The 21789-nt window shown below is 30.8% G+C and overlaps 1 protein-coding gene and 1 long non-coding RNA gene across 2 annotated transcripts; one reads left to right on the plus strand and one right to left on the minus strand.

The window, feature by feature from the left end:
• Positions 1 to 15459: 15459 nt before the first annotated feature.
• Positions 15460 to 16890, minus strand: LOC116403474. Its single transcript, XR_004216235.1, has 2 exons — positions 16599 to 16890; positions 15460 to 16018 (listed from the first exon to the last, which is right to left on the minus strand). It is a non-coding gene; the product is annotated as an uncharacterized LOC116403474 (long non-coding RNA).
• Positions 16891 to 19791: 2901 nt separating this feature from the next.
• LOC101212853 (exopolygalacturonase) lies at positions 19792 to 21505 on the plus strand. Its single transcript, XM_011656041.2, has 4 exons — positions 19792 to 20169; positions 20236 to 20544; positions 20621 to 21136; positions 21251 to 21505. Exons 1-4 carry the CDS (start codon positions 19906 to 19908, stop codon positions 21476 to 21478), a joined length of 1317 nt encoding a protein of 438 aa, XP_011654343.2. The 5' UTR covers positions 19792 to 19905; the 3' UTR covers positions 21479 to 21505.
• The last annotated feature ends 284 nt before the right edge of the window (positions 21506 to 21789 follow it).

Raw genomic sequence — 21789 nt, forward strand, 5'->3', positions numbered from 1 at the left:
CAATAATACCTTAGCTTCAAAAAGTTGGTTATTGTGGTATGAGCCACCACGGTAATATTATATCTTTTTATATAACTCTTTACAAAGTTTAGCAGAAGGAATTAAACTCGAAATCACTTGTTTGTTTCTCAAGTACATATAAGTGTTAGTCGAACTAAAATATTACAATGACCTTTTTATATAATTTGATAGGAGAGAAAATTAAATATGAGAAAAATATATTTATATCTTAAAAAACATTTTAATTTCAATGAATTAGAAAATGTAAATAAATTGAAAAATCATACCAAAAAGTAAGCAAAGATTGTTGAATCAAATTGGTGAATAACTCAAGTAAATACTCAAATTCCAAGTCACAAAAAACACGAGCCATCATGGTCAATTTAGTTAAACATGATAATCATATGTTTAGTCTATTTATTATCTTCATAGAAGTTACACCCAATTCAAAAAATAGAAAACCAATGATGAAAAAAAAAGAACTCAAACTTTACCTTGAAAATCAAAAAGGGGAAAAAGATGGAAAAAAACAAAAAAAGTTTATCTCTAACTTTACAAGTTACAAACAAATTCAAATTACAACAAAAAAGAAGCATAAACCACCGTCACATAATCTTTAAATAATATAATTTGATTATATTTATGAATAGTCATACCTAATCCAAGATGTAATTTACAGAAGTTCCTAAAAGCAAACAACTATATAAATTAATAATATATGAAAAATGTTGATTTCAGTACGCATAATTTTTCGTTTAACTTGACTTATGAAATAATTAAATATATTTGAGTAAAAGATAAAACTTTTCTCATTCTTCTAACAACAATAATGAATTAAGAGTAAATATTATTAAAGATAAATAAATAGTCAATTTGATGGAAATAAATTAGGATATTTAAAGTCAAAGAATAGAGCACCTTCTTTCGACTTGCTTGACATTAATTATAATTTTTTTCTACAATGGGTTGCTATGACCCAATCCCATCCACACAACATAACGGTCAACTTCCTTCACCTCCCAATTACAACTCTTTTCTTTTCTGTACTTATAAAAACCCTTCACCCTCTCCATTAAACTCCTCAAAACCCACTTCTCAAAATTTATCCTTTTCTGCTTTTGGTTTTTTTTTTTTTGAAAATTAAAGAAAGAAAAATAAATATTCTGCATAAAAGAAGTTCTCAGTTTCCCAAATGGAAGCACCTCATTCAACTAGGGTTGTGATTATTGACACCAAGTACGTGCAAACGGATGCCAAGAGCTTCAAGACAGTGGTGCAAAAGCTGACAGGCAAAGATTCGGTGGTGACAGTGGCTGAGGAAACCCGACGACAAACTGGTAGTGCCCGAAACTCGAGTCTTTTGAGAGATTCATCGTTCAAAGAGTTTCAAAGGGTGCTGAGAGAGATGCCAAGAATTGATGAGCTTTATTCTGATTGAAATGAATAGTACATATACATATAGATTATATATATTTTACATATTACTTGATGATCTATGTTACACTTATAGTATTATTTGTACTTTATTGATATAGAATTCTTTCATTAGTTTTTGTTTTTTTTTTAACCTTTCTTTTTATTTATGTACATGTGATTAATAAATTTTCATTGTTTACGAGTATCCCATAAGGGCTCCCTAATTTTGTTTTGGAGAAAATACACTGAGTGGAGTTTAGAGAAAGTAGTGAAAAGTTTATAATTAATTTGATCAGTTTTTTGTGCATTTGTTAAAGAAAACAATAAACTAAAGTTTATATGGAAGAGAATAAAGAAAAAGAAATGGGGGAGAAAGAAAAAAGAGGGTTTAACTGCATAGTGTCCTTTCAAGTGGATTTAGCTATGAAATTTATGGGTCCTATATTTTGTGTGTTTTAATTGGTGTGAGAAAAGATATTTATATATATATATATAGCTCTCTGTGTTAATTATTTGTATTATTCTTTGTAAGACCTTGTGATTTAGCTAAATGACACATCCTATCTAGCTAAATGACACATCCTATTTCCCATAAGTTTTATTTCAATTAAACTATTTTTGAGTTATTTTTACAATTGGTTATCATATTTAAAGAGGGAAGAAAATCAAATATTTAAAAGATCAAGAGCGACTTGGTCGGCAATCTAAGAATTTGATGAACGAGATCATCACTTTAGTAGTTATGGGTACATTATAGGTCCATGCAATAAGATTGACCTGTGGCTCATATATATGGTTAGGATGTTTCCAAATTTGCTTCTACTCTTTTGGTTCTATGAATCCCTACTTACATTGCTATGCAATAAGAAATCCACGATCGAAAAGAAACATCGTTATTGATTGATCAACTTTCTTTGGTTAGGACAAACTCAATAGCTTGCTTTAGGGTCCTTTACATAATATATCTTACCGTGCCCCTTCCTCTATGAGTCAGGAGTGAGCCATGCCACATTGCATGGAAGGAATTGATCCTTCACTTCCTTTTTGAGGTTTCAATTGATGGTTGTCCGTCCGACTCCATCCGCATCACTTATAAGATATATGTGGTGATGGTGATCATTTTCTTTTTTTAGAGCATGAACAACTTTGCACTAGAAGAAAACTACCCTACAATGACAGTTATATATCTCAAAAAATGAATGGAAGGAAAAAAAACTAAATATAAAATTTCGCGTTTTTGGCGAGAAAAGACGGAAATTTTCGGAAAATACTTTTCGTGACAGTTATTAACTGTCATAGAATGTTAGGGTTAAAAATTTTATTTTTTTATATTTAAAAAATTTTATTATTTTATATTTTGTTTTTCTTTTTTCCTTTTCTTTTCTTCTTCCTATTTCTCTTCTCCTCCCGTGCGCCGCGCAACCCAGATCTTCTCCTCTTCTCTTTCTGATCGCAGCAACCACCGGCCGTCTCCATTCCTCTTCTCCTTTCATTCGTGCCCAGCCGCAGCCCAGCCGCAGCCAGCCGTCGGTCCCTTCCTTCCATTTTCTTCTTCCGTCCGCAGCCCCGCCGCAAACCGTCGTCTCCCCTACTGAAGCCGAATGACCGGTCTGCCGTCTCCATCTCCGGTTCCGCGCGCCGATCTGCCGAACCCAACCGCCACCCTCTCTTTTCTCCTTCGGATCGAAAACCGCCGCGCCCATCCACCGTCGTCCAGATCTGCATCACAACCGCCGCCGCTCGTGCTTCACCCTGGTAGTTCGCAGTAACCCAGATCCGCCGCTTATAACCGTCGGCCGGTTCGTGAAGCCAGCCGCGCAACCTTCGTTCCAACCGCTGCACTACCGCGCGATTCTCCGGCCACGTCTTCTTTAGCCGACCGCTGACCGACCCACACTCTTTTCTCTTCTTTTGGGGGTAAGTTGAGATTCCCTCTGCAAAAGTTAGAAGGGAAAGAAAAAAAAAAACTAACAATCATTCTCAAATAGAAGCTTTCAACACAAAGCCCCACCCTCTGATTTTTCTCTTCACTTCTCAACTTTAATGTGACTCATTTTGTTTTTGTTTGCTGTCACATTCTTCAATTTTTTATTTGGGTTTTCCCCCCTCTTTTTACCTTAGATGAATGTTGTTGTGAATTCTTCTTTTCTTTATATACATATGTGCAGAACCTTCATCGTATGAATATGTAAAAACAATAGTTATGATCATACTTAGAACAGATTGATTCTTACTAACCGATCTCATGCGACAAGTTGGACCATCACTATTGAAATGCTTGTCGAAAAAATGTTCATTAGCTTAGGATACAGTTGAATTTCCAAAAATTCTCTGCATCTTGACAAGAACATGGCTGCACGGGTTCTTCATTTTTATTATCTTCTGCTGTGTGCATTCTAATTTGACTTGTTTAGTTTTAGTACTTTGTGGTTGCTTTTGATTTACTTAATCCTAACAGAGAAATTGTCTCTGGTGCAGTTGTTGACATCGTTGGTGAGAAGATGGTGATGACTGATGATGGACAGACATCATCCACTTGCCTGTATCATAGTTTGTGCATTAAAGGGACCTTATAAACTAACTGGTAAGAGTCCTAGAACGAAGAAGAAAATGGCCAAGAAACTTTGAAGATATAGCAGTGGAAGCTTTTTTCTGGACCAAGCCCTTTGTTGAACTAATGGTGAATATTATTTTGGATCGCCTGTGAGAGTGATTTGTAAATTTTAAGATAATTGGCCATTGCTTTGTCTTATGGTAAATAGAGAGTATGGCATTGCTTTGTCTCATAATTTTATTGAATTGTGTTCTCTAACTTCGTTCTTTTAACTTTATAATTTTCAATGCAATGTTGATAATTTGTGATTTCAGAGAAGGCTTGATGACATACACACCATTTATTGCAAGAACTTGAAGAAGATGAGATTTCAGAGAAGTTCTAAGTTTTAATGTTATTCTCATTTTGTTTGTAGATTTTAAAGAGTTGAAGATAACAATCGATGAGACATTGAGCTTTGAGTTATGTGAGAGTTCTATTTTAACTGAGGTAACTCTCTCTCCCTTGTTTCTTAATTCTCTCCCTTTGCTTTCCAAATTGCCTCCCAGGCCATCTTGCCATTGTGAAATACTATTGGAATGTGAGTTTATTGGAAGTTTAATAGGTAACTGCTTAGATTCTTCTGCTAAAGTTCAAAATGTCCACACCTCCCAAGGAATAACTCATGGTAACACTCTTATCTCCATTTCTATATATGAATCTTTGACACTTTTCTTTTCTTCTCTTATCATTTATGTTTTTCCTCTCTTTTGGCCTTATGGTTTCTGGGTTTTCCTTGGATTTTTCATTACTTTGATCTTCTGCTTGGTTTGGTTATTTGGAATTGTTGGTTGATCCTACTGTTTTCTGTTGTTTGATCCTTCCCCTCTTTTCTTTCTGGTTTTAGCAAATTTGAACTCAGGCTGCTAGTTTTTATGATGTGTATCGGTTGAAGTTTCAAGTTGTTTATTCTGTTTGGAAATAAAAAAAAGATCTAGAGAGACAAATGTAGTTTATTAAAGTCAATAGAGTTAATTATTTTAAAACTAGTACATGTTTGAATTCAATATTATTACATGCTTCTTGTTTTTTCTAGTTTTAGGTAGCATATGAGATTTTGTCAATGTTTGGGTATAATAATCTAGTTTTTAATGAGATTTTGTGAATGAAAGATTCTGAGTACCCTTTCATTTTTTGGACTTCCCCATTGTAGTTCTCACTCACCTTAGTTTCTCCGTTCCCACCATTTAATAATCTGTTTAACTCTAAGGATTACAAATTGTCGTACATGTATTGTCGTAGGCTGTTTTGTTCTAAGGACTAGGAACAACCCAAGAAGTTGTTCAATTTACAGTGGCTATTTGGTTGGACGTTCTTCTTCTCCTTGATCTCTTTCTCCTCTTCTTAGGAACTTCATTTTCATTATCAGATTTGAAGAGGGACCACCATGAGTGGGGTAGTAAAATGAATAGAGAATTGGAGAGTGAGCTGGGTATGTTTTTGGTATGTGTATTCTAGAGAGAAAGAGTAGCAGTATGTTTTTGTTTGTTGTGTTTGCCTAATATAGTCCTCATGGTCTTCTCTTTTCATTTCATGGAATCAAGTGTTGAAGTTCTTGTTTGTGTTCTATATTTTGTTGAGACGTTGATTTAGTTATTCATTGACTGTACGTATGTGTTATGGATTCTTTGTAGGTTCAACTGGAGTCGACAAGTTCATGAGTTTTGTTTCAAATATCATTTCCAGAAACGAACATTCTCGGTTGGTCCAGTCAAATATATTCGAATGCTATTTAAGATATTTTTTGATTAAGGGCTAGTATTTCGTACATGTGGATTACTGAAACTTGTATTAAGATGTACAAATATTATAAATCGTATTATAGTGTATATATATTAAAGTGTTGGCTATTTTCTTGTACATTGGTGTGAAACTTGTATAATTTCAAATTTGTCATTCTCAGCTACATTATTGTCATTCTAATGGTTCGTGTAATGGTGGAGCTGCATGTAGAACAGAATAAAACTATAGGAAATTGAGAAATGTGATAGTTAATAGTTGTTGTAAATTGGAGAACGATGACAGTTATTTAACAAAATAAATTGTCACGATTGCTCTATATGTGACAGGAATAACATGTCGTCATAAGATAAACAATGACAATTTTTTTAAAAAAAAAACTGTCACGATTGCATTATATTTGACTGGAAAAAAATGTCGTCAATGGCAAAACAATGACATTTAATGTTATCGAAAAACTGTCACGATTGCACAATCGTTGACTGGAAAAAAATGTCGTCAATAACTAAACAATGACATTTTTACAAAAAAAAACTGTCGCGAAAAACATATTCATGACAATTAATACATGTCACGATAATAGAATTCGTGACAATTATTTAACTGTCGTTAATAAAGAAATGATGATAGTTATTGAATGTCATAAAATAAATTATGACAGTTATTGAATGTCGTTGAATGTTGATTAACGACATTTATTTCATGTCATAAAACAACCTATTGCGACAGTTTTCAAAAACTGTCGTCGAAGGCCTTTCCATGACTCCCGCTTCTATGACTGAAAATAACTGTCGCGAAATCTGTTCGCGACAGTAAATAACTGTCGTCGTAGCCCACTTTTGTACTAGTGTTGATCCCTTCTATGTTCCAATTTTTTTTTTCGTTTAGATCGATATTTATTATTTGTTTCTTGTCTGGGCTAGTTGTGAAAGTTTAGGTGGAGAAAGACTTTATATATATTTAATAAATACTTCACTTTAATTTATGGAGCTTTTTTTTTAAAAAAAATCAATTTATCTTTGCACAACTTGACCTTAGAAAAATTATTTTGCTAACTTTATCTTTAATATTGAATAAATGTATTAAAAATCAAAAGACATTACAACATTTTGTTTTTGTTGTTAACACGAGTTTTTATATGAAAAATAAAAATTAAGAGACAAAGGACTGGTAGAGACATTTGAATATCTTAATTAGAGTGACACAACCGCAACGTTCTCTTCTAATTTCATCCTATTAATTTTGATATATTATAAAAAATGGTTAAATTTGTGTAAGGTTTGTTTCATTTTATTAATTAAAACTAGTAGCTTTTATTGTTTGAAACTTTTTAAATTTATAACAATCTCTGGTTGAATAGTTTGAGAGTGAACGATAAATAAAAAGTATGTTGTGACCATATTTTGTAACAATCACTAGTTGAATAGTTTTTTTTGAAGTGAATGAGAAATATATAGGAATATTAGAAAGAATAAAGGTCGTATATAAAGTACAAACTACCGGTCAAGTAAGTGTCAATTCAAAGTCATAAACAAATTTGAAATAAACTTTGAATCACAAAAAAAAAAAAAAAAAATGAAAGAAAAAAATTGGCATATTATTTACACACATCAACAAAATTGCATGTAAATCATTTGTGAACTTTGGTCAATTTTGTGATTTGTGTAAATATTCGGTAACTTTTTATTATATTTAAAAAATAAAATTGTCATAAGTAGCAACAAAAAAATAAAACTATTTAAAAAATAGGATTATTTTTAAAAATAGTAAAATAAATTAGAATATTTACAAGTTCTAGCAAAATTTTAGACCACTAATAGTTCTATCGATTATAAGGGATAGAATTTGTTATAGGTTGTAAATATTTTTTTTAAATCTACTATTTTAAAAATTTTCCTAAAAAATATAACAAAATTTTGAAATGAGTTATAAAGAATATAATGAATTTGGATATATTTTAGAAATAGTTTTAATATTTACCATTTTCTAAAATCTCCTTTAAAAAAATCCCTCAAATTTAATATTTTTCAAACAAAAAATGTATTTGGCCGTATTTAAGTAATATCCTATCATCATCCTATATGTCAATTCTCATTTCTACAGTTTTGCAATTTCTCAAGGGGAATTATCCGAGATCGAGTTTTTTTCACTATATTTTTTAGAAAGATATATTCTTTTTTGAACTTTTCAAGAGGTCTTTTAAAAAATATAAAAGATCTTGAACAAAAAATAGTTGAGATATTGGTTGGGATATTGGTAAGGCTTAATTTATTTTAAAAAATATACTCGTAAGACTCGAGTATCATACTGCCATGGTCTTTCTGTATATGACACACATCCATTTTGAGGACGTCACATACAACTTGGTCTTTATAACTATTCTCGATAGATAATGAAACATGACATATTTATGATATTTGAGCTTCTTCTCCTTTCTTTTTCTGACCAATCTTATAGGGGTTGGGGTGAGCTTCACTCTTAAGATTCAAGACTGTCACTAATTTTCTTGAAACAAAATTTTCACTGCTTCTATTGTCTATTATAACATTGCAAATATTCCCTTGAATTGTGCATCTTGTTTTAAATAGGGCTATGCCTATGTGGTTGCTGCTCTTCTTTTGGAGTGATCAATATCTTCTGTAACACACATGATAGGTTGTCTCCTTCATCAGCCTCAATTAGTTCTGCATCTTCTTCCTCTTTTACTTGACTTCCCTAAGTTACGTCTTCATCGACATCCATTTCTGCCACTGTCTTACGCTAGGACAGGAATTTGAGGGATGACTAGCTTGTCCACACCTATAGCAGGTTCCTGAGAAATGTATGTTATACGGATTTCTTGGTCTTTTACTAGCTTCAGCTGTCTTTCTTTTGTTGTTCTGTTCTTCCTTCTTTTCTGGTTCTTTACTCTTTTATGTCATATTAGCTTTATTGTTCGAAAATTCAAATCAAAGAGAAGAAGGCCTCATGTGTTTAAGTAACTGCCTCGAGAAGTATTGTCAGACAGTAAGGGAGGAAGGACGTAGGTACTAGACAAGTGGTAGTCAAGTATTAGTGCCAAAAGAGTTCAAGAGTCGTTATTGTAATGTCCAAACTTGTAAAAAGTATCAAGTCAACAAAGAGAAGAAGCTATGTTATTCAATTGTATTGTTATTATTTGAATGTATCGCTTAGAAGTTAAAGTTGGTTTGTACTGTGTAAAGAGTACTAGGCGATGGAGCAAAGTCTTAAGTTGTGACTTTTCCACTGAGTTAAGAAAGTCTAAGTTCGAGGCAAGGACTTCGCGAACAGGGCAAGTTAAGTAGGATGTTCCGCACGCGTTTGACCGATTAATCACATGTTGACTAGAGTATTTTTTTGTATTTCACATTGTGGGCTTGCAAACTTTTTTTTTTGTTTTTGAAATTGTTTTATACAATGTAAATATTTTACCGGTTTGTTATATTTAAGAAAAAAACCCTAAAGAAAATATTACAAAATTTCATAATAATTATAAAACAATAATATTCCATTTGCAACTAATTATTTTCAAGATATTTTTCAAATATATAACAAATCGACAAAATATTTACCCTGTATAGAATAATTTTAAAAATGGAAAAAGCCAACAGACCTCTAATGAAAAATACAAAAAATACCAAAGTCAAGACGTGATTAATTGACCATTGGCCACACACACATGTAATTCATGATACACGATCACGTACCAAATGTAAACAATCTTGGTTTAAGATCATGTATCAATATCTTTTATATTTGGTATACGAAGTTGTGCCAATATCGTTTAGATTTTTGTAGACAATCGTGTAGCCAAATCTAAATGATTCTGTACCAATATCCCAACTATTTTTTGTTCAAGATCTTTTATATTTTGAAGTTTAGATTTGGTAGACGATTATGAAACAATATCCCAATGATTTTTGTTCAAGATCGTATTTTTTTATATTTGATACACGATCTTGAACCAAATTAAATAAAACTTTGATAAAAGATAATATTGATTAAAAAAATTATGATTTCAAAAGATATAAAACAAAAATTAAAGATGGAAAGAAAGAAGAAAGAAAGTGGCAATGACAAACTTGAAATATTTTTTAAAAATGGTCAGTTTCATGTGTTTTCAATTTTATTACACAGACGGTAAATATATTTATGGTTTGTTATATTTATGAAAATCAATCTATATTCGATCCTTATAATTTTTAAATGTCAAATTTTGAAAAATTTATTTACAAAAATGAATCTCAATATATAATGATCTTACATTCAAATAAAAAAAAAAAAAAGTTCATATTTAATCTTAAATCCTTGAAAATTGGTTATCATGGAAGTAATTAATTGTTAATAACATAATTTAATTGACATAAAAAACCTATCAATTTAATAATGTTGGATCTTCTGGTTCCAAAAATTGTCAAACAAAACAATAGGTTAAATTTACAACCTTTTCAAATTTAGAATTCAATTCTATAAAAGAAATTTTCAAACATCTTCAGTTCAAAAGGATTAAAATTTAAATTTAGAGAGAAATGGAGATGGAAAAAATGGAGCAATTAAGATTTACCCTTTTCTTATGGAAATCGTATAATTCAATATCGAAGGAAAAGGAAAAGGAAAAGGAAAATTTATTACATTACTTTTGACTTTAGAATGACAAATATTAATTTAATATTTAGAATTCAAAACATTATCATTAAATATGGATTAAATTTAATATTTGACACTTTCCTTTAAAGTCACATTTTCTAAAAGGTACAATAAATATATTTTGATGCCTTGCTTTAAAACAATGAAAAGATGTGGTACAAAGGTTTTGTGGAGGATACCATGTTAAAATTAAAAGATATTTTGAATGGCCACATAAACTAATTATGTTTGTAGATGATTTTCTTATTTTATATTACCTTTCTAATTAAGAAAATCCATAAATTATTACTATAATATATTCTATTGAATCTTCTTTCATTAACATCTTAAATATATATATTTAACCTTAGCACTATTAGGAACAGGTTGATTTGGCATGTTTATTGATGGTCTAAAATGTCATCTCTTAACTTTTATTATTTGTTTTTGTTAATATAACTACACGAGTATAGTTAAACACATGGTAAAGAGAATCATCTAACTATTAAACAGTTACAAACGTTAATTGCTTAGTTAGTTAGCTTCTTATAACTAGTTATCCTTTTAGTAGATCATTAATAAAATGAGAAAGTTATTTATATTTAGTGAGCTTTCTAATAATAAGTTGATTAGAGTTGGTGGCGTGAAAACTTATCCCTATGTGACTTCACCAAAACACAGACACAAAACGGCATAAAACTCAGCAAATCTAAACATATATATATAATTCCCATGAATTATGATATAAAAAGTAATCACTCAGAACAAAAAAAATAGAATTATTCAATGTGGTATACCTTGCAGAGTCATATATATCTCACTTGCTCCACACGACGATAATTCACAAATAAAATCAAAAGAATATAAATGTTTCTATCATGACTTGCTTTACTTGACGTGTGTTCTAAAATCTAAATTAGATTTGATTGTTCAAACACACGTCTCTTCTACTCCTTTGAATAATCTTGCAAACAAAATATGTCGCATTATTTACTTACCAATTAGGACCAGCTCTTCCCTTTTATTCATCTCAATTTTCAATATATAAGAATATAAATTTCATTCTATTTTTAAATCTTTCATCTGGCAAACAAAATTGTTGAATTAATTATTTTAGTACCATCACAAAATTTCGTTCGTTCATGTTCTGGACCGTGGTGCTACTTCTATAAAAAAGATGATTTATTAAATCTTGGGAGAGACAATTACTCTCAAAACTTCAACACTAGGATAGTAAAATTGTCATAAGGTGATAATATGAGTTTGTTAGACTCAATTTTATAATATATGTGATATATGTATTTTTCTGCTTTCACATGGTCAGTGTTTATTAATATTTTTAAGACCATTTTAGTACAGTTAGATTTCAATATATGTTTTCATTATTAAGTTGTCTTGAAATTTAATTTGTCGAAGAATGGCCCGTAAACTGACTGTTTAATTTTTTTTCCCTAAAGAATTTGTGACTACAAGAATTGTTTTATAGGTTTGGGATTACCGTTTGTGTTTATAAACCGTTTGTGTAAGGAACATTTTTAAAAACAGCAAAATAAATTAAAATATTTACAAGTTAGAGCAAAATTTTGGATTCTATCACTATAACATACCAATGACTATCGATGATAAAATTTGTTATATATTGTAAATATTTTGTAAAATTTGTTATTTTTGAAAATTTCCCAATTTGTTATTTGAATCGTTTGGTGTGTTTTTTTTTTCTTTTGGTCTTTTAAAAAATTAAAACAAAACACTACAGTATTTACACATAGAACAATTTCAAAAATGGAAAAAGCTCACGTACCTACAATGGGAAATATAAAAAATGTGCCATGATTAATTGGTATGTAATATATTTGTGATTTAAATTTGGTTATTTTTTTTCCAGATGATTGTTTAGATTTAGCCATTTTTTTTAAAAAAAAGTTTGATACAGGATGATTTAATCGTTTAAATTTGGGTAGCCAAATCTAAACGATTTTTTAGTGTTTTTAGGTATATGATCGTTTATATTTGTTCACGATTGTTTAGATTTGATCGATTTAAATTTGGATACCAAATCTGAATGATTTTTTTTCAATATTTTTTGGTACACAATCGTTTAGATCCGTACATGATCATTTATATTTGGTACACAATCGTTTAGATTTGATTGTTTAAATTTAGCTACCAAAATCTAAATGATTTCTTAAATATTATTTGGTACACGATCATTTAAATTTAACTATTCTTTCTCACACAATCATTTAGATTTTGCTCTCAAATCTAAACAACATTTTTTTAAAGATCATTTATATTTAGTAGACGATCTTGAATAACTAACCGTTTGAATTTTTTTAAAAAAATATTTTTTTTAACGGTTTGAAAAATATATAAAAGAAAAATATTAGAGAAAAAGAAAGAAAAAGGGCAGAATTAGAGAATAAACCCGATGCAGAGAAAAATAAGAAAGACGATCAAAAGAATGGAAAATCTGTAATATTTTTAAAAAATTGCCAGAAAAAAATCACAAAAGAGAAAAATAAGAAAGACGATAAAATAATAGCAAATATGCAATAGTTTTTTAAAAATGGCCAGCTTAATAGGTTTGTGGAAATTCATTCCAATTTGATGTACCACATATTTTTGCCTAGATTTGTTTTCCTTTTTATTCAATATCATACTAGGATATTAACGTTTGGGTTTTCTAAAAAAAAATTATTGAGAGTCATTCTTTTTAATTACTTTTTAAAATTTATCTTGTTTTATAACTTCAACCAACTTTAATTCAGTTCAATGGAGTAATAGAAAGTGTCCTATAGATACTACAATAAATCCCAAGATTAACAAAAAAAAAAAATGAAAAAGTTTTTTTGGTGAAGGTTCAAGTAAAATACCACGATTCAAAAAAATATTCAAATGGCCAGTAAAACAATTGCAACAAAATGGAACATGAATCTAAGGATTATTGTAAGCCAAAAAAATTTCAACGCAAAAATGCTCAAGCTCATATCATGACAGAAGTTGATGAAGTATCACGTGGTATTGTAGTTATTAACCTTTGTATAGTCATTTTAGAATGCAACATGGTGGAAAATTTTGAGGAATGGTGGGTACACACCGGTGGTACTCGTTATATTTGTGCCAATAAAAATATGTTCATGTCATATGTGTCAATCTCTAGTGGAGAACAATTATTTATGGGTAACTCTTCTACTTCAAAAGTTGAGAAACAGGGAAAAGTGATCCTTAAAATGACTTCGAGAAGGAACTCACTCTCAACAATATGCTTCATGTTCCTGATCGCATTCACAATAATTTAGTTTTTGGTTTCATTATTGCTTAGCAAGAATGATTTTAAGTTGGTATTTGTACCTAAGTTTGTATTTTCCAAGAATATATGATATGTATGTTGGAAATGGTTATTTGAGTGATGGTTCGTTTAAGTTAAATATAAATACGGTTGTACCCAAAAATATAATTAATAATAAAGTATCTACATTTATTTGGCATAGTAGACTACGAACATGTCAATTTCAATTGTCGATGCAAACCATAGATGTGAGGTGTGTGTGGAATAAAAAATGACGAAGCACCTCTTTCGTTCAACTAAAAGAATTACTAAACCTTTAGAGTTAATTTACAGTGATGTTTGTGACTTGAAATTTGTGCAAACTAGAGGTGAAAAAAAATATTTTATTACTTTTATAGATGATTGCACAAGATATTGCTATGTTTATCTAGTGAGAAGCATAAAGATGAGGTTGAAAATCAACTACACAAAGATTAAGGCAATAAGAAGTGATCGAAGTGGTGAATATGATTATCCTTTTGAACAAGTTTGTTTCAAAAATGACATTATTCATCAAACTACTGCTCCTTACCAATCAAATGGAATTGTTAAATGAAAAGACCTAACACTTAAGGAAATGATGAATAATGCAATACTTATAAGTTCAAGTTTACCTCAAAATTTGTGGGGAGATGCTTTGTCAACAATAAATTATATATTAAATAGAATACCTCATAAGAAGTCACAAAATACTCATGAAAAATGGAAAGAAAGAAAACATTACAAATTCTTAAAAGTGTGGGGTGCCTAAAAAAGGTTGTAGTACCTAAACCTAGAATGGTTAAAATAGAACCAAAAATTATTGATTGCATATTATTAATTGATTGTGCCAGCAATAGTTGTGCATATTGATTTTTAGTCCATAAATCAAATATTTTAGATATACATATTAATAAGATCATGGAATCAAGAAATGCAACATTCTTTTAGAATGTTTTTGCACACAAAATGTTTTGTGAAGCAAGTTTGCCAAAAATGTTTTCTTGATACTATAACGAGCGAATCTCAAAATAGATCAAATGTTGAGTTAAATAAGGATGAGAAACTTAGATGAAGTAAAAGGATAAGGATCTCAAGATCATTTGGGTCTGAATTTTTAACATAATTGTTAGAAAACGAACCTTCAACATTTAAAGAGGCCATGCCATCTTCAGAAGCTCCATATTGAGGAGAGGTTGTGAATAGGGAAATTGAGTTTACTATGCATAACCATATTTGGAAACTAGTACATCTTCCATTAAGAAGTAAACCACTTGGATGAAAATAGATTTTTAAATGAAAAATGAAGACCGATGGATCAATAGATAAATGCAAGGTAAAACTTGTAGCTAAAGGTTACAAACAACAAGAAGGACTTGACTATTTTGATATTCAATCACCAAGCAATATGATCTTTGCATGAATTTAGGAAACATCAAATGGATGTAAAAATAAAAACATTTTTAAATGGTGAGTTAGATGAAAAGAGCTACATAGAGCAACTTGAAGAGTTTGTTTCTCCATATCAAGAAACAAAAGCTTGCAAATTAATAAAGGATTCTCTATGGATTAAAACAAGCACCAAAACAATGACATGAAAAAATTGACAATGTAATGCTGGCAAATGGGTTTAAAATTAATGAATGTGACAAGTGTGTATATATCAAAAGTAATGAGAATATGACAATGCCATTGTGTGCTTGTAGGTTGATGATATGCTAATTATAGGTAACAACATCAACATTATTAAAGCACTAAACAAATGTTGGCCAATAAATTTAAGATGAAAGACCTTGCCGATTTCGCATATGTTATTGTAGGTATTAAATATTCTAAAACCTTACAACTGTTAGTGTTGTCTCAATCATATTATGTTGGTAAAATGCTTGAGAAATATATATATAAAAAATATATGTCATGCATTGTGATAGGAAAGACCCCAATTATTGATGCTAGTCTCCATTTAGGTACAAATAATGGAGATAGTGTCACACCTCGTCCCGCAGACGTCCTTGCTTTTCCTACGAGATTCGGTGCGACTAGAGTACCCTTGGCATGTTTAAACGCCAAAGGCACTCATTCTTGAGGTCCTTAAGCTTTAGTTAATCACCTGAAAACTTTTTCTTGTACAACTTACAACTTAACCATTGTTTTTAGGCGATAAACATACACAGAGAAATAACCAACTAATCTTTATTAATCTTTGTCCAAGTTCTTCCAACAACTTTACATACATAAATATAATACAAACAAATTAAACTTAAGCTTAAACGTCTTGGCTGATTCTCACCTAGCAAGTCTTTCACCCTTCCTCGCTTGATCTTAACGTCTACTCTCTAGAAGATAAATTTTAAAACATAAGTCTACAAGACTCAGTGAAGTTTTAAGAAAAATTTTTCAACGATATACGGTTTGTATAAACATCGTTTCACCAAACATATCAATTTCATACATAAACATTCATTTTGCATAACACATTAATTACCAGCATTCCTTTTGCCAAGGATTCCGAATCATCCTCTACGCTAGGTCACGTAATTTCACATTTAGACTACTATAACTACAGCATCTGAGGATATACAAATTCATGCTTTTTGCTCAGATCGCTAAGTATAATACACTCCTTTCAACGTATTAACTAGCATATCATCACCACGTAGTCTCGTTCACTCATGGTGGAATTTACTCTTTATGTACACATAAAAGTTAGCTCATTAAAATAAAGCAACTAATGGTTTGAACACCATTTCATAAACATTGAGATCAAATCATGCTTTGAAACATAATAAAACATGTTGTAAACATAAAGACTTTTCATATAAATTTCTTTAGAGACTTTCATATTTAAAATCATCATCAATAATTTATAAAGAAAGCTTGAAGTCAATATAAAACATTTTGAGGAAAAATACTCACAAACTTAGCTTCTTCTTCTTCTCGCTTAGGCAAATTAGCAGCACCTCAGTTCTTAAGCTTTTCTCTTCAAATTTCAGAATAACAAATGACTAAAAATCAGACCTCAAACCTCTATTTATACTACTCTTAAGACAGCTCAGTCATCACCAAACTCTTGTCTGCTTGTCAACTCTCTTTCTTAATGGTGCACATGTAAGCTTAAGGTTTAACCTAAACATGTTTAACTTAACACTACATGTGACCCATTAACACATTTAAGAAATTTCTGAGAAGTTTCCTTACTTCTTCTTACCAAACTTTTCTTCTCACATAATGTTCTTATCACGTAGTTACTCTTACACTTCACAAGTCTTCCTTGTGAATTATCTTAAACATCAATTTCTTACTGCATAACTCCATCCTAAAACGCCTCCTTTACTTAAAACGCCTAAATTAGAAAACTTAGTCAAAATTTTACTTCATAACTCTTTAATTTAGGTGCAGGTCTTACAGATATTATAGCACAACTCTCGCTTCATTGGTAGTTTGATGTACATCATGAGTTGTGCATTCTCTAATACAACATATGTTGTAAGCAAGTTAAGTCGAAATACAAGTAATCCAGGTCAAAAACATTGAGAAGCTATCTTGAGAACTTCGGGATACATAAAACATTACTAAAAATTATGGCTTACACTATACTTGATATCCTGCTGTACTTGAAGGTTACAATGATGCCAACTAGATATCGAGCACTAAAGACTCCCAATCGCAAACGGTTACCTTTTCACTCTTGAAGGTGCGATTGTATCTTGAAAATCTTTCAAACAAACTTGTATAGCACATTCCACAATGGAAACTGAATTTATAGTTTTAGATAAGGTTGGAGAAGAAGCAAAATGACTTTGAAATTTTTTGGAAGATTTTTCCAATTGATCTAAACTGGTGCTTGCAATATGTATACATAGTGATCACCAAGCAGCTATAGGAAGTGCATGAAATATTATGTATAATGGTAAGTCTTAGCATATACGATGAAGACATAATACAATCAGACAACTACTCTCTAGTGGAATTATCACAATTGACTTTGTGAGGTCAAAATAGAATATTGTGCATCCACTTGCTAAAGACCTAACTAGGAGTTGGTTGAAAGCTCATTAAAAGAGAATGAGATTAAAGTCTACAATATATGATGTTTATCAGGGAGGCAACCCAACCTTGTTGATTGGGGACCCCAAGATCTAGATTCAAAGGGAAAACCAATCTTTGGATAACGTAATGAGCACTGGATTGAAATTTGACCTTTTACTCATTCTAAAGACGATAAGACAGTACTAGTGTGGTTTAGGGTAAGCACTATGCTTTTAATAATTATCACTTAATAATTTCTATAAGTGGTAATTGTTAATAAAAAGAGCAAATACAATATTCTTTATAGGAATCACCTATGTGGTGGGAATGGGTTGTTTCTATTAGAATTTTAAAGTGAATTATCTAAAACACTCATGAGACCAGATGGTGTTCAAGCCCAAAATAGACACAATTATGAAAACAAACTTTGTCATAATTTGAGAAATTGTGTAATATCTACTGTCTTAGTTTACTCTAGAACGGTTGAAAGTTCAAGGCATCATGTCCACTAATTAACCAAGTAAACTCGATTTATGTTCGTTAGGAAAAGTTCAAAGTTTTTACTACTTATCCCAATGCAGGTTCTTCACGAGAAAATACTAAATGTTTTCTTCTATCTTCTATATCTTTATTTACCACCTTACCATTTATTCCAACAATCCATTTTTAAGAGGGAAATTTTTGGAATAAATGATGGTATCTCATAAATAGTTGCCTCACTTAATGAGAATAACCAAATTAGAGAAATGACACAACTATTCAAATGATCATGAATAAGTCTTTAAATTAACTGCGCTCTTCAATTTGTGAGAACAACGTTTTGTTTCCATAATCTTTTGCCTTCTCCAAAAAGTATTTCTCTTCATTTTCAAAGTTGTTGAAGTTTAATAGATCCATAAAGTTTCATTTGTTCATCTTGTGGATGTGGTGCTACTTATAGAAAAAATATGATATGTTCTATCTTGTGAGACAAGTACACTTGAAACTTCAACACTAGGGTCAATAAAATTGTCTTAAGGTGTAATAATTTTTGTGTTTGAGTGATTTTATTCTATGAAATATAAATAGTTTGTCAATTTTTTTTTATTAAAAAAACAATCTCTTTAAGTATAACTCATTTAACTCTTTCAAATTAATTAATAGAAAACTAACACAAATTGAACCAAAAAAAAAATAGTAGGAGTGAAAAGTTGGATAGTATAACAAAAGAAAATATAGAGACAAAGTAGAAACTAAAATAAAATTTCTAATTAAAATTTTGTATTTATTTTATTTGATTCGTTTACTTGCAAAGTTAACCGTTTAAAATTTACTAAACTCAAATTCGTACAAAAAAACATTTTAATGGGTAATTATAATGGATATAGCAACATTTTTAAAATTAATTCTATTAGTGACAACGTATGCCGTTGATAGACTCCAAAATAATGTTACTAGAAGATATTTAATAATTTTAATTAAATTAAATTATTATCTTTTTCAATTATCCCTATTTTTTTTTTAAAAAAATATATATACATAGAATAAAGAAAAAGTAACACGAAGTAAATGTGAGTTGAGTTAGGTAATTATAAGAGGAATAGGAATAGGAAGGGTAGAAAGCATAGTTATAAATTAATATTATTATTAATGTTGTTGTAACGTCACAAGTAGCCATTGGAGTATCATGCAATTCATCCAAAAATAAATCAATCTAAATGGTATAAAATCTTTTATTTACTTAATTCATTATTTATTTTTTTGAAAGCGGTATAAAATCTTTTATTTATTATGGGATATCATAGAAACTAAATCAATTTAGGCCTTAATTCAACACCTTCCCCAATAATCCACTACTACATTACTCACACCAATTCCCCAATTCCCCATTTCCCCATTTCCCCATTTCCCATCCTCTCTTTCCATCCACACCCTTCCTTTCTTCTCCCTCTTCAATCCAAACCTCCCAATTCTTTTCTTTACCATAAACCCGACCTCACACGATCATCACTGCATCAATTTTCACACCACAAACTGAGTCCCCTCTTCAAACTTCTTCCATATTTACCAAATCCTTTTCCAACTTTGGATAATCAAGAAAAAACTGTAAACTAAAAGGAAAAAAGTATTAAACTTACCAAATTACCAAATTAAGCAAGAACATGAAAATGAAATATATACCATAAACTATTCTCTGCAAACTTGGTAACAAAATATGAAACCTGATTTCATTTTTGACAACATTATAATCACTGCCATCATCAAATCTCATTTCAAAAAGAAGAAGAAGAAGAAGAAGAAGAAGAAGAAGAAGAAGAAAATGGGTTTGAAGAAATGCTATGTTTTTGTGGTTTTTTTCATTGCTTTCTTCTTGTTTTCAATCCAAGAGTTAGAAGCTTACAATTATGCTGGCATACCCAAATTCTTCAATGTTGTTAAGTATGGAGCTATCCCGGATGGCAAAACAGATAACTCTAAGGTAAACTCAGTCTTTTCTCGTTTGCTATATCTTCTTGTTTGGTAATTGTTTTGTTGTTTCTTAAAGGCATTTTTAAAGGCGTGGAATGATGCATGTGAATGGAAGGGGAGGGGTAGGGTATATGTCCCAAAAGGAACGTTCAAATTGGGAGAAGTGCTTTTTTTGGGACCATGTGAAGGGCATACGGCCTTTGTAGTAAAGGGCATTCTAAAGGCTTCAACCGACATGTCGTCTCTCTATGGTGACAGTTGGATCAATTTTCGTTATGTCGATAGTTTGACTGTTGGTGGAGGTGGTTCATTGGATGGTCAAGGAGCTATAGCTTGGCCAAGAAATGATTGCAGAAACAACCCCAATTGCCGATCTCTTCCCACGGTATTATTTATTCTTTTTAAATTCCATATTTCAAATCTCAAACTACATTCATGAATTCATCTTTTTTTCTTTTCAGACTATGAAATTTGATTTTATAACAAATTCAAAAGTTCACAACTTGAGATCAATCGATAGCAAGAACAACCATTTCATGCTCTTTGGATGTAGCAACATCAACATCACCAACATTCGAATCTCCGCCCCTGGAGATAGCCCCAACACTGATGGAATAAAAATTGGAACCTCCGATCATATCGATATCAGAAACTCGATCATTGGCACTGGTGACGACTGCATTTCAATGTTGTCCGGAAGCAAGAATATCTACATTTCGAATGTTGTTTGCGGGCCAGGACATGGGATTAGCATTGGAAGCTTAGGGAAGTACAAGGAAGAAGAGAATGTGATGGGGATCACAGTGAAAAATTGTACTTTTAAGAATACAACTGACGGTGTGAGAATTAAAACATGGGCAACACCTTTAATGGGCACTGCTTACAACATTTACTACGAAGACATATTCATGGATGGAGTTGCAAATCCAATCATCATTGATCAAGAGTATTGCCCTGTTTCTCCCTGTAATCATGATGTAAGAATCATCTATTTACTTCGAGTTTTCTTTTCTTGTTTTTTCTTTCCTTCAAAGAGTGACACGTACATGGTGTGGCTGACAATTTTATACGGTGATTTTGTTGGATTATAGGAATCTTCAAGAATACAAATAAGCTATGTGACATTCAAAAACATATGGGGAAGTAGCAAGTCAGCAAGTGCAGTGACATTGAGATGCAGTGAAAGGAAGCCATGCAAGAACATAGTGCTTGATAATATCAATCTTATAAGCTCTCCCAATGTAGGACGGCTTTTTTCTTCTTGTTTTCATGTTCATGGCTTCTCTTATGGCAATCAAAGCCCTTATTCTTGCTTGTAAAACTCTTTTAAGTAATTCATTTACTGACCTTTTTTCTAATTCCTTTTCTTCCCCTTCTTCCCCATGTTTATATTTATTCAATCCAGGTTCGCCACTGCAAATTTTCGTAATTTGTGTAATAATAGTTAATTCATTTTAACCTCACAAAAAAAATATTAAATTTTTTATACAATAAGAAATAATGTTTAAACTTCTTTTAATATTAACACGTAAGTTGGGAGGATACAAACTACTCACAACTAATCGGGTTGGATTGTTTTCGTCAAACTCTTAAATTATATTCAATGATAATCTTCAAGTCAGTGTGTAGT

This window comes from Cucumis sativus, chromosome 4 (genome assembly GCF_000004075.3).
Source record: "Cucumis sativus cultivar 9930 chromosome 4, Cucumber_9930_V3, whole genome shotgun sequence".
Classification (NCBI taxonomy): domain Eukaryota; kingdom Viridiplantae; phylum Streptophyta; class Magnoliopsida; order Cucurbitales; family Cucurbitaceae; genus Cucumis; species Cucumis sativus.

What these genes read in the sequence shown, in the direction of transcription:
- LOC101212853 (XM_011656041.2), top strand. Translation starts at nt 19,906, where the DNA reads ATGAAACCTGATTTCATTTTTGACAACATTATAATCACTGCCATCATC. An exon ending in ATTGCCGATCTCTTCCCACG is followed by an intron (nt 20,545 to 20,620) that starts GTATTATTTATT and finishes TTTTCTTTTCAG; the next exon opens with ACTATGAAATTTGATTTTAT. An exon ending in TTTCTCCCTGTAATCATGAT is followed by an intron (nt 21,137 to 21,250) that starts GTAAGAATCATC and finishes GTTGGATTATAG; the next exon opens with GAATCTTCAAGAATACAAAT.